This window comes from Genypterus blacodes, unplaced genomic scaffold (assembly GCF_046128005.1).
Source record: "Genypterus blacodes isolate CSIRO-AG114 ecotype Tasmania unplaced genomic scaffold, CSIRO-AGI_Gbla_v1 ptg000494l_1, whole genome shotgun sequence".
Taxonomy (NCBI): domain Eukaryota; kingdom Metazoa; phylum Chordata; class Actinopteri; order Ophidiiformes; family Ophidiidae; genus Genypterus; species Genypterus blacodes.
Window position 1 is genome coordinate 100,580 of NW_027467253.1, and position 16,921 is coordinate 117,500.

The following is a 16,921-nucleotide window of genomic DNA, read 5'->3' on the forward strand; positions in this document are numbered from 1 at the left end:
CTTTTGTCAGAATCCGTACCTGACATGATACGACTCAAAATTGCCTCAGTATAGTTGTTGCAGGTAAGGACTTCGGCCATGGCTGTTCAAGTCTTAGCAAGCTCTATGATTTTGTTACGTTCTAATCTTTCAAGAAAGAGAAAATATAAAATAAGTAATCTAAAAATTTAAAAAAAAAAATTTAATTTCATCAAAAATTAAAAAAAAAAATTAAAAACCAAAAAACCAAAACAAACAAACAACAGAACTAAATACAAAATTAAAAGAATTGTTTCTATTAATCAATTAATTAATCAATTTGAATTGTTTATGTACTCTATGTAACTAATTAATTATTTAAGAGGGACTTTCTTTTCTTTCTTTAACGACAGCGGGTGCGATTATAAATACCAGGAGAAGATGTAGCTGCAGTACTACTAAAAGAACTGAGGGTAGCGCTGTTAAGTCGCTTTCTGAAATTCAGCGAACTCTCGTAGCTGCAGTACTGCTGTAGGCCTGAGGTGTCGTTGCGTCACTTCTGGGGTCTGGGGCGCTGTTTATATATTGTTGAGGATACTATGGCACTATTCAATGACTTCCTAAATGAAAACGAAAAACAGAAACAAAAAAAAACAAAAAAAAAACAGAAATCCAATGTAATTGTTGTTTTTCGGGATTCACCAACAATTAGTCCCCCGGGACTTTGACAGTGTATCGGAGTATATTACTGCATGATGTGCCGGGGCTAAAAAGACACCCGGAAAGTCTCTGAACTTCTATATAAAATATATCCTGAATATATTCAGACACCCACAGACAGTTCCCTCTCAGACGAACAGTTCTTTCTTCCTGTTTGCATTCTTACACACACACACGATCAGATACACAGAGACGTAATAACCAGGTTAATAACACAGCTCAGATATTCAGGGACACGTGTTATAAGACAGTAACACACACAACTCACATATTCAGACACGTAATAACCAGGTTAATAACACAGCTTCAGACATACAGACACAAAACAACAGTTAATCACACAGAACAACACATTTACATGCCGGCTCACTCAATCTCACACACGTACACAGCTGGACCAGAACACACGGACAACTCTCTCACACAGCTCAATCACACTCAGACATACACACGCAGAATCTCAGTCAGATGTAGCCACCTCTCAGTCATACGTGGCAAGGCAAAACAAACACAAGTGCTGTCTCAACCAGCTGTTTGTCCAAGATACGTGACTGCAAATCCCCACACACACATAGACACGAAGATCTCTCTCAGTCGAAAACGGATCATACACCCAAAACGTCCGTTTCTCTCTATTCCTCCCTCTCACACATACACACGCATACAGTTTCGATAAATGAACGTATGGCCACTACGTAAATTTACCAGAAGTTGGAAGCAGATTACCCTTAATCCACCAATACAATACAGACAGTTTTAAATATTTTTATGCCGTATATCTTCAGAAAAAAACGTCTCAGACAAGAATACTACTCCTTAATCGAGTTTTCATCCACACACGGCAATTCCAAACCCAAAACCCAGAAGCCCCCGGCTTCGTCCGGACCTCAATAAACGATACCTCAGACAAGAGTATTTCTCCGTATATGAATACTCATCCCCTTGACTAAACGACTATATCCTAGACAGGACTTGACACAGAATCACTTGGAACGATTGTTAATTACTCAAAAGTCTGTTTATTCTTTATGTTGTGTCAGTAATCTGCCACACTTCTGCAACAGTGCACCTCCAAGGTTTTATTTATTTAATCTTAACAAGTTAACTATAACTGGACTTTAGCCAATGGACTTTAGCCAAACAGTGCTTGTACACTCTTAATTAATACTTAGCGGGTTATTTTTTAACACAAATTGACTGACTTTAACCATAACCGAATAATGGATGTAACCATAACTAAAAAATTGACTTTAGCTTATTTTAGTTCCGTTTCAATAAGGGACATTAACCCACCAAACCTGACTTTAGCTGAATTGGCTCCTTTTAGAAATTTATTAAGGGATCTTAATCCCAAACCAAGTAGACTTTAGCAACTTTGAGTTTAATTTAAAAACAAGACTTTAGCCTGTGACCACGTCGGGTCGAGGAGGCCCGTACCTCCTACAGTCTGGACCGAATATGAGAATTCCAAAATGTTATCACAGTCAGCTATACCGAGACTCCAGTCCGTCTCCTCTTTGAAGTACTCTAAATTTACGTGACATACAAAAGACAATTGCCCACTTCCATAGATAAACTTTAGAGTGTCCAATAACCTATTACAGATTCGATTTAACAGGTTCTGCTCACCCTTTGATATACGGCGCCGTATGGAAGTGAAGCGTTTGCCTCTGTTGTCAGAGGCGCCTTTTCTCTGGGCCTCGTCCAAATTTGTCACCAAAACGTCGGGTGTCACCAAATATTGAAGAATCGTTCTGATATTCTTCTGCGTGTTCGTTTGTGGTGAATCAAGAGGAACAGATGAGGCAAAGATGAACTGGAATCTTCAGGAGAGCTTTACTGGAATAAGACCTTGGACAGCGCTGGTTCCACCTCTGGCATGCACCAAAGAAGGACAATCAAATATCTCCGTGCTGCCCTATTTATCCCGCATATACAGGGCATCTACATAATATTCTAATTCACTGATGACAATGTAGTTTAACTGTTATCTATTGGTCAGCCGGCTTCAAGAGGGGCAGCGCTAAGATTCAAATCTGAGGGATGAACAGATGTCTGTGGGGGAAAGTAGAATTCTCTTTGTGTAAATTAAAGAACAATAGTATAGTGAAATTAGCCCTTTGATCTGAAGAAGCTCCCCCTGACTGCCCGTCTATGCAAACCCCCTCTCTTCCTTCTTCCTGGCCACAGATGTTTGAGGCCTTGATAAAGTGTATTAGAGTGAGTCCTTCACCTAATGGCAGATATGTGTTATCCAGCCCTCCTGGAGAGAGAGAGAGAGATGCTGTAGATGCTTGTGTGTATTATCTCCAGACTTTCCCGGGCATAGCCATTTGGTTACTTGACTTCAGTTACTGGATTAGTTATATGTGTATTGACATTATTTGTTATATTCCAACAGAGGCTAAGGCTAAGGCTGAGGCTGAGGCTGAGGCTGAGGCCGGGGCTGAAGCTGAAGCTGAAGCTGAGGCTGAGGCTGAGGCTGAGGCCCCCTGATGAAATCTATCCTGACTGTGAGCAACAATGGAAGTCCCTGACCTGGATTCCCTTCACACGTCACAGCTCTGAACCTGCCCCACACACACACACACACACACACACACATTAGGGCTGGTGTGTCAGGATTCACACGCAGTGGAAACACGCCATAAATACAGTTAGCTGATGGAGGAGAGCTGGGGGTGAAACATGAGGCTCTGGGCCCAGACCCTGCACTGAGGAGTGAGTTAAGGTTTGATTACAGCGTGAATAAACACGACCGACATGACTGAGGACAGATTTCTGCACTCAGCATCAGCTGACCTGTTGGCCTGCTGCCAGGGCTCAGTGGACGGTTTGTGGATCTCAGATGTTTCCTTCTCTACACTGAGCCTGAGGATCACACGGCTCTCATGAAGGGCTGACATTGTTTCACACATTCCTGCAGCAGCTGAGCCTGAGCAGGACACACAGATGGGATCCTCAGCTGGTTTCTCAGCTCCTGGTCTCATGTGGGGCTGTTCTGGTTCTGCTTTCCTCATAAACTCATCTCTGCCTGCTGCCACCACACAGCTGCCTCTCTCTGCCTCTCTCCTCTCTCTCTCTCTCTCTCTCTCTCTCTCTCTCTCTCTCTCTCTCTCTCTCTCTCTCTCTCTCTCTCTCTCTCTCTCTCTCTCTCTCTCTCTCTCTCTCTCTCTCTCTCTCTCTCTCTCTCTCTCTCTCTCTCTCTCTCTCTCTCTCTCTCTCTCTCTCTCTCTCTCTCTCTCTCTCTCTCTCTCTCTCTCTCTCTGGTCTGGGAGCTAAGTCAACACTCTAAACTCTGCTGAACATTTGTTTGCCATCAATCTCTGTGCTCTGGGGCCGAGGGTTTTCTGGAGGGACGCCTGCTGCCTGCTCTGTCTGCAGCACCTCTGGGAGTCAGAGACAGGACAGAGTGATGCTGCAGCTCGGACTCAGGCAGGCTCAGATAAAAGCACCAACCTGCGACCAGATCAGCCTCACAGCGTCTGACAGCTATTTATATTTATTTCATATTATTTTACAGACAGACAGACAGACAGACAGACAGGGGGCGTGTCACAGACGGACTAACAGCCGCCTGACGCCTCGGGCAGCAGCAGGAACTAAAAGAGTCCCTGGCTTTGGTATAAATAGCTTCATGCCGGCGAGTCAAATAAGGAAGCGTGCGGCTGAGCTGAGGGCTAAATCTGTTCATTTACACGGAGGGAAAGTGAGCAGATGAAAGGGAAGAGAAGGAGCCGGGCACAGCAGGGGGCCACGACTCTGACCCTGAGCCACACAGACAGGTCTCATCAGAGAGGACTCATCAGAGAGGACTCATCAGAGAGGACTCGTCAGAGAGGACTCATCAGAGAGGACTCGTCAGAGAGGACTCATCAGAGAGGACTCGTCAGAGAGGACTCATCAGAGAGGACTCGTCAGGACAGGAACAAGAAACTCAGATAAAGATCAATGCAGCTGGGATAGAGCTGTCAATCATCTCACTGACTGACTGAACTAATAAACTACCACCTCATTGTGTGATTAAATAATAATGAGTGGAGTGAAACCATGGAAACAGACGGACGACCGGGAAACATCAGGGGGAGAAGAAGTGGAGAGAGGAGAGGAAAGGAGAGGACTGAGGAGAAGAGAGGAGAGGAGAGGAGAGGAGAGGAGAGAAGAGGAGAGGAGAGAGGAGATACCAAATGCCTCTGGCTGCGAGGGCAACAGAGTTACTGCTGCGGTGGGAAATGTGGGGGTGTCGCCTAGCAACAAATCACAACACTTGGCCAGAACAGGCTGACAGAAGGAGCAGCTGCAGAGCGGCTGATGGCCTGATGGGGGCGCTGCAGGAGAGGTCAGTGGACCTCCAGAGACCATAACAATTCGGAGCACATTTCATGACAAATCATTTCTCAGCTGAGCCTGACTGCGGGTGGCCGCAGCTGAGCCCGACTCCGTTTACGGCGGCGCTCACCTGAAGAACGGCGCTGTTGTCGAAGTTGTAGGCGCTGGGTCGTCCCTCCAGGGTGGAGAAGGCCACGTTGCCCCCGGTGAGCGGGGAGATGTCGCTGAAGTCGTCGGTGCACAGGGCCTGCTGCTCGTCCTGGCCCGTGCGGATGAAGCCCCGGTTGGCCTTCTGGTAGGTCTTCTCACAGGAGCCGCTGTAGTACTGGTACGGCACCCAGGCCCCGCCCTCACCCGTACGCTTGTAGATGGCAAAGCTCTCGGGGCGACTGGTGTGGAACTTCAGGCGGACATAGGTGATGTCAAAGGCCTTACCTGGTGAAAGAGAGACAAAGAGTTAGTATGACGGGACGGGACTCAGTGATGGGGCTGAGCCTGAGTGTGGGTTGGAGGCGTGTGGTGTGTGGACCTGTCATCTAGATTTACTGCTGCTAAACGTCTCCCAGAGCCGTGGCAGATTGTCAACCAGGCTGCGCCCCGGGTTAGAATGTCATCCAGTTATAAATGACACTTATTCAAGCAAACATGAGATGTGACGGCTGTGGAGAACGTGATGTGTGCGATGAATTGTTGTGTTGACGTCTTAAACACAAACGGGTCCAGGATGAAACACGTCGCTGACTGAACTTTAAGCCTCATCCTCTGTCCAGGACTCATGTTTCATTATCCTGAATCAATAACACACATGAAGCTCCATGCAGGGGGGTTGTCTTGTATTCAACCAGAGAAAGGGTAGCGACCTGATGTAAGAATGTATCAGGCAGTGTGAGAGGAAACGTGTGACAACCTGTGATCACGTCTTAGGCTCCAAACGGAAAGAACAGGAAGTGGGACAGAGGTGAACATGTGAAAAAGGGACAAAGGGAGCTGTGCAGCAGCTGAGCAAGGGTTCAGCTAACGATCACCATGACGGATCTGAGGATAAAATGAACCGGATAAAAAATATCGGAGCTACAAAACTGTAGACAGTCATGCTTCATATGACCTCATTTGTATGACATCATTGAATGGAAACACTGCCGATTGACCTGTGACCCTTTTATCTAACCCTAACCCTTGAGGACTGTACTCAGTGTGAAGCTGAGGAGGTTCTGTGTTTCCAGCAGGCTGACTGGAGACTTTCTGTTCCACAACGCCACAGCTTCCTCCTGGAGGCCTGGTGTGGTCCGCCGCACTTCTTCTCCTGAACATATTTGGCGTGTCTGAACAGGCCGGAGCTGCACACAGGATGAGGACCAGACGAGGAGCTCAGGAGGGGGGGGGGGGGGTTTACAGGGAGACGTCAGTCACTGTGTGAAGGAAGAAATGACACCGTCTTTGAGCCGGAGCCATGGGGGGTCCCGCTGTTTGTTCAGCACAAGAATCTGCTCTGTAAACAGCTCTGGTGAGCGGCTGGGACTCATTGTGTCACAGCAAACATAGGTGAAGCAGCTGATAACACCGATGTGACGCATACAAAAGGCATCGGAGCGCCACAGGAAACAATGAAGTCACTGCAAATAGACGTCTTCCACCCCCAACTCAAACTGTGTGTGTGTGTGTGTGTGTATGTTTTGTCGGCGCTACCATGGCGATGAACTTGATGGCTTGTGAGGAGCCTTTTTTGACCCGACACATTTCCCGGTTGAAGGTTAATGAGCAGGTGTGGATGTTTATGGCCGGGAGGGACCAGATCTCCATGACAGCAGTGAGTTGAGGCAGACGGTTACTTAAACACACTCTGTAGCTCCAACCAGGATCCTTCTCCTGACCCTGAGACTCCCTGATGGACCAGCAGGGATGTTGTTGTCTTACTCCCTTGTTGCTCCCCTGGTGCGTGGAGTGGTGGAGTGGTGGAGTGGTGGAGTCGTGGGCGCTCGGTGCAAACAGCGCCGCCTTTGTTTGCGCTCTCGACTGTAAAATTCTTCTGCTGGTCAATACTCTTATTGTTCCGTAAGCACAGAGTGAATTCCTCTCAGCTTGATGCTGCAGAGAGGAACAACCGACCGGCCAGTGTGTCTGTAGAACACACACGCCTCCACGTCTCATACATAAAGATGCGGCGCTGCGTGACGCCGTCGCGAGGAGACGAGGCGCTGACCAAGATGTTTACATTTCAAATGAGTTACGGTGTAATTCTGACATTGTGACATGAGTGAACAGAGAATGTGAGTGGGGGTCGCTCTGTGTCCCCTCTGTCCCAGCAGCCACCTGGGCGCTCCTTGTTGTCTCCAGGTGGTCCCGCCTCCTCGTGGCTCCGTGTTGTTTGCCTCCTGATTGCTGCGCTAACAGATGCTGTTTGTCTTGCTAGCGAGGATGCGGGGGCGCTCCTCTCTCTCCTCAGTGACATGTGAGCGACGCGGCTCACAGCCTCAGAGACGCTCACTTCCTCTCTGAACACTCAAAGGCTTTACATCAAATGCTTCTCGTCAGGACTTTGATCCGACGCCAGAGTTTCAGAATAAAAAGATACTTCAGCTCTCACAGATGGAAGACTGAGGATGAAAGTGTTTCAACTTTAAACAGACAGGGATCAGGGCCACAGACCAAACTGGGCTTCATCCTGCAGGACGCCATCGTTCCCCACAGGTCAGAGTGAATGAAGCCGTCCAGCAGAGAGGAGAGCTGCTTCTGATGGAACAAAGTGAGGAGGGAAGGAGCTGAACAGGACTTCACAGAGGAGAAACTGTTTATGGAATCAGAAAGGAAGCAGGAAATGGTTTCCCCTGTAGTAAAACTGTGTTTCAATGTTTCCAAAGACAATAACTCATAACGCTGAGACAAAGTGTCCCAGATGTCCTGTGGAGAACGGACAGCAGCACTACGTCTCTCACTGAGGGGCCCACACACATTCACTCATGATGCAGGTCTGTTACTGGGATTTGTAACAACATTGATGTCCCTGAATGCATCATCAGCCTTGTAAAGTGCATGTAACCGTGCCCACTGCAGTAAAGGGCAGCGTGTCTGACCTTTGACCTTTTCTATGACGCAGATGTTGGCTTGTTAATCCTGCTGATTAAATCATGAAGGCCTCAGGTCGATCCAAGTGTAATAAAATAACAGCGTCACTGTCGCCTTGGCGCTGCACAGGATGACACGCCTCCTCCTCCTCCTCCTCCTCCTCCTCCTCCTCCTCCCGCTGAGCTCCTCTTCAGGCCGCTGAGTGGGAGCTTTGTTACAAACAACGTGGAGCCGGGCTCTACTTTATATTCTGGAGAGGAGCGACGGGGTCGGTTAGCGCTCGTCTTCCCCTCAGCGTCACGACGAGAGGGGGGGGGGCATGGAGACGAGAGGGATGAACTGGATGGAATGTGTTTCCGGGCAGGGCGGGATGACGCCAGGGGGACAGAGAAAGACTTCACACAGAAGAAGAGGGGGGGGAGGGGGGCGATGGGTACGTTCCCTCTTCAGATATGAGAAGATGAAGAGATGAGCGCTGACTCACAGAGTGGAAAAGCTCCTCCACATGAAGAGGAGTTCAGTTCCACACAAATAAGAGCACCTATGACCTTTGACCCTGAACCCTCTGCGTGTTTTCATGGATCTGTCCTATAAGAACTTCCTCCTCGCCTCAGTCGGTAGCTTGTGCCGGTTGTAGTAGAATGACACGGTTGTATTTGGAGCTGAAGAGGCGAGGAGAGAGAGAGAGGCGTTTACCTGTAAGGTGAAGAGCCCAGTGAGGAAGAGGAGCTGCTGCTTTGTGTCGTTTTATGAGGAAGTCTAAAGAGCAGAAACCAAGAGTTCCAGCGGGAGGCAGAGCCGGGCTGCCAGCGTCTGTCCGGGTCAACCTTCTCCAGGCTCGTCATGGCGACCACACTGTGGTTTGCTGCGGTCTGTCCTGTCATTACAGCGGCACGGCAGCGCTGCAGGCAGGCTCAGACTCGCCTCAGCTCTAACCTCACACACCACACAGCCAGTCAGCCATTCATTCATTCATCAGACACACTGAACACCTCACTCACTTACTGCACACAGCTACACACACACACACACTCAGGAACTCTGGCAACGCACAACTCAACAACAGACACACTGCATTACAAGACACATTCCTGCATTTAGACTTCAGAGTTTAAGAGAGAGAGAGAGAGAGAGAAGAGAGAGTGGGAGAGAGAGAGGGGAAAGGTGGGGGAGAGAGAGAGAGAGCAAGAAAGAGAGAGAGAGAGAGAAGAGTGAGAGGGAGTGAAAGAGAGCGAGAGAGCGAGAGAGAGAGAGAAAGAGAGAGAGAGAAAGGGAGTGGGAGAGAGACAACAATCATGTCTCCTTAATGAGGAAGAGGTCCTTGAGATAAGCCCCTCCCCCTCCCCCTCCATGATGAGCTCCTGCTGGACTTCATGATAACAGATTTGGCAGCCAGGCAACGATTCATGCAGAGATCCAGCTGTTATCATCAGCCCCGTCACAGTCCAGAGCTCAGACACACAGTGGCCATTATGTGTCAGGCTCAGCTTTATAGATTAGATCCACTTTGTCAGGCTCAGCTGTGCTCTGAAGTTAATGACAGACGAGCTGCTTGGCTGAGGGAGCAGGATCAAACCTCTGATGTCTGTCAGATCATTGACTGGAACATAAAGGTTCATCAAGCTGAAAGTCGAGCTGAGCCTGAGTAAGTCAGTCTTTCTGAAACCGCTTCAAGCTTTCACCAGCAGGTCCAGTTTCCTTCCACGTTAAAGATCAGGTCTAAACAAACATGCTGTGTGTGTGTGTGTGTGTGTGTGTGTGTGTGTGTGTGTGTGTGTGTGTGTGTGTGTGTGTGTGTGTGTGTGTGTGTGTGTGTGTGTGTGTGTGTGTGTGTGTGTGTGTGTGTGTGTTCTGACTAAAGGCACGGTCTACAACACAATGATGTTCCTTCATTGTAGGAGAGATAAGGGCATCAGCATATGAATCAGACTCAGAAGCTAACAGCTGCAGGCTAAATGACCTGAGTGGAGTCCAGACTTCATCCCTCCTCTTCTTCATGTGTCATGTTTCATCTCCTCCTTCCTGTGAGCACAGAGGCTTCATGAACCCTTAAGGACGCATGAGTCCGAGCGTCTGTCAGTGCATTCCTGTCAATCCAGCAGCAGAGCCTGGGGGCGAGGGGGGGGGGATGCTGATGCTGATGGGCAGTGAGCGTCCAGTGGGAACGCCTCGGCCCGCAGCACCGCCACCCAATTCAATCTCCTCCCATGAGCTCATCGCATTCTTCTCTGGCTAAGTGAACAATGGCCGCCTTGACTCTTCCAACATGTGGGCACGACCCGGCTCTGCTCCTTCTCTCCTCAGGTCCGTCCCTCGCTCACACACTCGCTGTGCCTGGGACGTGACTGAACTTCTGCATCACCAGATTACCAGACAGGTCAAAGGTCACAGCAGCACTGACAAATACCCTTCAAGCACATCTGAGCCTGAGTATACAGTAGCTGAGGCTGACAGAATCAACGTTAGTGTTTCTGGTGAGCATTACAGCAAAGTAACACGTGTCCAACCAACATGGCTGTAGAATCTAAAACTCAATTATATCTTTAATCAAACAATGATTTAAGCTCAACGTAGCTGCAGGGCACAACAGAACACAATGAAGACTGTTCAAGCGTTCAGGCTCAGCTCTCCAGTCCAGGCTAAGCTACAACACCACACTGAACAACAAGAAGCAGTGACACTGAACTGCCCCAGGGGCCCAGAACGGAGCTCTGCGGGACCCCAGAAAGCATAATCCCCCCCCCTGCAGGTGCTGGGGTCGCAGTCAAACAAGAAAAAGGCCTCAGAGATCAAAACGCTGAACAAATTGAGAGGATTTCTTTCACGTTTTTTGGGAGGGCGGGCTGGCGGGGGGGGGCGGAGGGAAGAATCTGAGGAATGCAGCAAAGTTCAGAGAGTCCGTCAGCCAGCGCCGCCTCATCTAAATTTAAAAACCTTTTATCGCTGATACTGATCCCAGAGAGAGGAAACGGCTCCTTTCACTGGAGGCCAGGGGTCAAAGGTCAGGGTCAGGACTCTGCATGGAATTTTGTGTTGCGTTCAAGGACGGTTCGGCAGAAACGGGGAGGCGGGAGACTTTGATATGGAGATACGAGGAACGAGGATAAAGGGATGAAGGAAAGGATTCAGCCCCAAGGAGCAGAACTCTAAATTATACTCAAGCAACAGGAAGGACTCCAACATAACTCAGTGTTGCCCCTCTCAGACTGTAGTTTCAGGTCAGGCGGTCAGCAGTTACACATTAAGCAGCCTGTGAATGTGTAACCTGCACCTATAGGATGGAATGCATGGCTGCGGTGGCTGTGTTTGGCTTTCACACATGAACAGCACCGCTGCACCCGATCATTCAGGAGCTCTGACAAATGTAGCCTCAGATAGACAACACTCAACACACACACACACACACACACACACACACACCAGCTGATTGCACTTATTGAGCTCTGTTTCAGGATGAGTGGGTTTGGGATCAGGAGTTTATCAGGAGTTTTTAAAGGGTGCACTTAATGAAGCTCGGCCCAGCAGGGGCTCCAGAACACGTGCTTGTAGGAACACTATGTTGTGCGTTTGTTGTGATTTAAGGTCAAAATATCCATTTGGCGTTGAAGAGGAAATCCAATGCTGAGTGAAGCCACAGCAGAAAATAAAGTTCTGCCACGTTCCTGCTCTCAATCCACACAGGACCTGTGTGTGTGTGTGTGTGTGTGTGTGTGTGTGTGTGTGTGTGTGTGTGTGAAAGCGTTCCCTGGATAAAGCGGAGAGATTAAAGTCAGAAGGCACTCAGGTCTGTGAGTCCTGATTGGCTGCAGAGCGTCGGTGCCATCACCTTAATCTCTTCTTCTGTTTGATAAACAGAGCAGCCACAGGCTCTGATTGGACAAGGAGAGATTAAAGAGGAAGCTGGCAAAGCGAGGTCAGGGCGGGGGTGTGTGTGTGTGTGGGGGGGGGGTATTTTAATGGTGACATAACAGCTCCTGGTCTGAGCTGATGAGAGCTGCACATGGGAGGATTTATCAAAAACAACTTATTCTAAAGAGAACTTAAAAAGACCTCACCACCGAGCTAACTGAGTGAAAACAGATGGTTTCACATGTGAATACACCAGATATGAGCTGATAACACTGACAAGAGGAGAAGGAGAGAGAGAGAGAGAGAGAGAGAGAGAGAGAAAGATCCAATTAAGCAGTTAAGAGTAGAATAATGGAGGGATGAGTGACCGTGTCATTATTATTACCCCACCCCACCCCCCTACACACACACACACACACACACACACACACACACACACAGACCCCCGCTTCTTAACAATACCCAAGGTGCTGAGGCCACCAACGAAGCTCGCCCACCCCACCCTGCCCAGAGGTGTGACCCCACATTACCACAGACACAAACACACACACACACACACTGAGTCCCAGCAGGCCGCAGGACGCACAGTCTGTTCACGCCGACCCCCCAAACAACCGCAAACACACTGGATCAACACACAGCTGCTTACGCCACACACACACGCAGGGGAGGCCACCACACACACACACACACACACACACACACACACAGGATTTTGATCATCAGTTACCTACTGATAATTGATTGCAAAGCTCCTATCTGCCATGAAGGTAAGGAACACGATGAAGCAGCACTTGGACTCATTGAGGTTCTGAACCCAACCTGGCTCTGTCACTTTGGGTTCCTGCTGGTTCCTCCCAGATCATCTCAGGTATGAAGAGACTTCACACAGCCCCTCTAATCTTATGGAGGCTCCAGCAGAAGATCAGTCAGGCATCTCTACGCATCTCTGAGACGTAAACAAACGGAACAATGAACTTCTCCTGGTGGTGGAGAGCAGACAGCCTGAGGACGTTCTCCCCCCCGGCTGCTATCTGCCTCGCTCATCTGAAGGCAGCACCCCGCCCTCCACATTCTGAGGAGACGGGCTTCGTTTGGACACCTGAAGTTCATGCAGGACGTCCAGACTAAACGCAGCAGCTGGGTTTAGACTAAACCCTGAAGAATTCCTATCAGACAGCAGCTAAAGGATTCCTCAGGTTTCTAGTGGAACCCTGTAGACCCCATCACACCTCTGAACCCCCCCCCCCCCCCTCCCCCCCGGCCCCCCAGCCCCCTCAGGCTCCAGGGGGTTTGTGGCTCTGCTCTGTTTACAGCTGAGCAGAGCACAGCATTCCAGTGTTGACTCTGAGAAACCCGTCGGCATAACAACGTGTCAGTGGGCTCCTGAACATAATCAGATAGAAATGTCCAGAGCTCAGCTTCTCCTCACGCTGCCTCCGGATGCACGTTGTGGCCCAGATGTTGAGAAATAACAGCTGCATATACAATTACTGAAGCGGAGCCGGAGCTCACGTCCGGCTCTCACATACTTCAGTACGCAGGGAGGAAGGACTCAGCCCCGTGAACGTACGCAGGACGGGGGGCACGTGTTCTTCTGCCCGGAGCCCAGGCCAGGCTCTAAAGACGCCCCGGTGCTCAGGTCACGCTCGCCACCTCGACATGTCCTCACTGCACGTTAAGGGCAAAACGTGACTCAGCCTCAGTCGACAGGAGTCACGACAGCAACATGAGGCCGGTCTGCTGTACTCAAGCACATCACAGTGGATACACAACATGGGTGGAAGACTGTGTGTGTGTGTGTGTGTGTGTGTGTGTGTGTGTAGGGTCTAAAGAGCATGTGAGTGTTTAGTTGTGTATTTGTGAAGTGTGTGGATGAAAGTGGCTGTGGGCTGCTGGGTTCATGTGGGCTGTGGCTGATGACTTAAATGAATAAACACTAGATGTTCCTTCCTTCTTCTTCTTGTGTTGTCTAAGCTGAGCTCAGGAAGCTCTCCGTGTTCTAACGGTACAATTATCCAGCTCAGGTGGAGACGCTGAACAAAGGCCCGGACTCGCTCACACCAACCAGCGTGCATAAATCAGTCCACACGTCTGCTGCTCGCCCCGTAATTATCTCTTTAGCACTTTGAAAGCAAAGTCACTTTTTACTCCTTCTCTTCCTCAACCACAGGGGGATACAGGGCTAAAATTACCCTGCATGCATCTGCTTGTCCGTGTAATGCATCTCTGCTGGTTCACAGACTCCATGTCGTCTGTAATAATAGAAACCCCTCTCTCTCTCTCTCTCCCTCTCTCTCTCCCTCTCTCTCTCCCTCTCTCCCTCTCTCTCTCTCTCTCTCTCTCTCCCCCTGGGGCGTTTAATCATTTCCTGGGCACAGCAGATCCCAGTTTCTCAGCGCAGAGAGAGACCCTGACCCCCCACGCAGCCTCAGCCCCTCCTCATACCAGCTTCCTCCCAGGTCAGAGGTCGTTCCTCTACGAAGCCTGAAGCCTCTACATTCCCACAGCAGGTTGGTTTGTTCTTCCTCAGCCTGAGAGGAAGTGCGTGGTTGTGTCAGTTCACACGATGACTGGAGCCTGAGTGTGTGTGAGCACCTTGATGGCTCCTCCCTCACTGTGCTGGCGAGTCAAAGCAGGAAGTGCCACTGTCGTCCTCAGATGCTCCGGCCAGGCTCCGGCTGGTCGGCGTGACCGTGTTTGCTCTGATGGAATGTGACGGGATCAGAATGCAACCGTGGAGTGGATTGGTTGTTCAAACTCAAGATCAGGTGCTCTTATTGGCCGGTCTGACCAATCAGAGCCAAGAACACAGGTGAGAGGTTTGATCATGAGCTGACCGGTGACATCATGAGGTATGGGGGGGGGGGAGCAAAACCACACACAGAGAGACACAGAGAGACACACACACACACACACAGAGACACACACACACACACACAGAGACACACACACACACACAGCTTCTTCCTCTTGTGTCTAAACATTGTTGTTTGACCCACGGCTGGCTCGTCTGTACAGAGACAGCGGAAGAGACAAACATCCCCTTCAGACCAATCACAGCTCTTCATCCTTCAGACTCCTCACTGCAGGCCGTGTTGACTTTAGCGGGCCTGATTGCATCTCAGCAGCTCCTGTGTGAGGCCGTGTTTAGTCTAAGACGGGCCAGATGACGAGTCACATTAAAGAGACTGAGACAAAGAGCAGATGAACCTTCACACCAGGATGAAGGCAACACACAGGTCTTCCTCCTATGCTGTCTATACATGGGAAACTGGCACAAGTCCAAGGAGCAGATCTACATCCGTGTGTGTTCAGGCCTTCAAACGAGTGCTTTCACAACTCACAACAACCAGGAGCTGACTGAGGAGGTCATCTAAGATGGCTGCCACTTTACAGAAGGACCCTGTGATCGTCTCCACAGGATCCCTCCTTCAGTGATTAAAGAGCAGATCCTCGTTTCCTCACCGTCTGGCCTGCAGGCTCCATTGTTTTGAAGCGCAGACGCGGGAGTATGCAGCCCCTCTGAGTCAGCTGAGTGTGAACGGCTCATCGGGCAGCGTGAGGCCTCGGTCCGCCCACGCATGGCTCCACTCTGGAACAACTAACCAGGAAACACACAGGTCCTCCAAAGAGAACCTCCACAGCTCTGCTCCTCTGTAGCAGAGCCAGCAGAGGAGCAGAGGAGCAGAGGAGCAGAGGAGCAGAGGAGCAGAGTGGGCCACAGTCACAGCAGAGCTTCATGATGCTGGATGCTCCTGAAGACTGAAACACAGGAGTCTCATGACCAACCAGACCACACTGCTCACTTTAAGAGTCCACCTCCTTCCTCTCGGGTCAAGCTTCTACTCACCCTGGCATGTAGAACTACTGAGTCTGATCTCCTCCCTCCTCTGCTCATGCTAGCTGCAGCCTCGCTCTCAGGGAGAACACAGGAACGCAGGAATCAAACGTTGCTGCACCTTCCTTCTCATTTCATTCACATATTTCACTCGTCAGCCAATCAAACCTGACACCTGCAGTCACGCCCGGCGGTGCTGCCATGACAGAGGAACAAAGGCTCTGCCTCCTTCCAGCGCCTGAAGCAGAGGAAACACACTCGCCCCCACGCACGGAGCCACTGGAAACACCGGCAACGCTGTGTCAAGCTTTTATTTGCAGAGATGAAGTGATAATTACAGTCATCACAGCCAGAACACAAGCAGTTTACAACCCAGACCCTTTAATATAAACACACACACACACACACACACGGGGTGACTTCATGGTGTCGTCAGGAGCTGTAAGGCGGTTCAGGTTTGATCCAGATGTCAGCAGACCTGTAAGCAGTAATAAACCTGATCCAGGCTTTAGACCAGAGGGAGAAGGAACCAAGAACCTTTACTGAGGAGCATCAAGGAGGGTCTGGAACTCAACCTGAGAGTCTGGGGAGATTCAGCGCTGTGGTTTCTGGTAACTCTGCACATTAAGATAAAAGAAAACTTCATTGTCCGAAGGGTAACTACAGATGATGACATCATCCATCTACCAGGAGTGGGGTTCGAACCCACGAGGACTACTGTCCATTGGATCTTAAGTCCAACGCCTTAACCTCTCGGCCATCCTGGTGATGAGGTACTTGGTTAACTATTCAGTCTCTACGCAAAGAGCAGCGACATGTAGAGCAGTAAGACATCAGCTGCTCTGTAGCTCCAGATATGAACCCTCTTCATGTTCAGTAAAGCCTCATGATGATCTGATCTGACTCCTTTGACTCTCTGACTCATGAACATGGATGGAGATAAGATAGATCTTTGTGTGATAAACCAAACCAATAGCTGTTCATCAAACACAGCTTTATCCAGGAGTGAAAATACAAAATGGCCGCAGGGGGGCAGGAGTCCCAGCAACTGCCCATTGACCCTGAACGCACCGACCCTGAACGCATCGCAGGCCTTTTAATTAGCAAACAACAGAGAGAATGTTGAGTTCCTACTTCAAAGTAAAGAGCGATGAGCATGAG

General features: G+C 49.7%; 1 protein-coding gene and 1 non-coding gene across 2 annotated transcripts in view; both read right to left on the reverse strand.

Annotated features, from left to right (window-relative positions):
* The window catches only part of lamc1 (laminin, gamma 1), a 45,350-nt gene that overhangs the window by 19,731 nt on the left and 8,698 nt on the right, over window positions 1-16,921 (reverse strand). Inside the window, exon 2 of the mRNA XM_076139981.1 lies at window positions 5,138-5,442. Within this exon, the coding sequence (XP_075996096.1) occupies window positions 5,138-5,442 (305 nt within the window). The remainder of the gene's footprint in view (window positions 1-5,137; window positions 5,443-16,921) is intronic.
* On the reverse strand, window positions 16,445-16,527 carry trnal-uaa (transfer RNA leucine (anticodon UAA)). Its single transcript has one exon. It is a non-coding gene; the product is annotated as a tRNA-Leu (tRNA).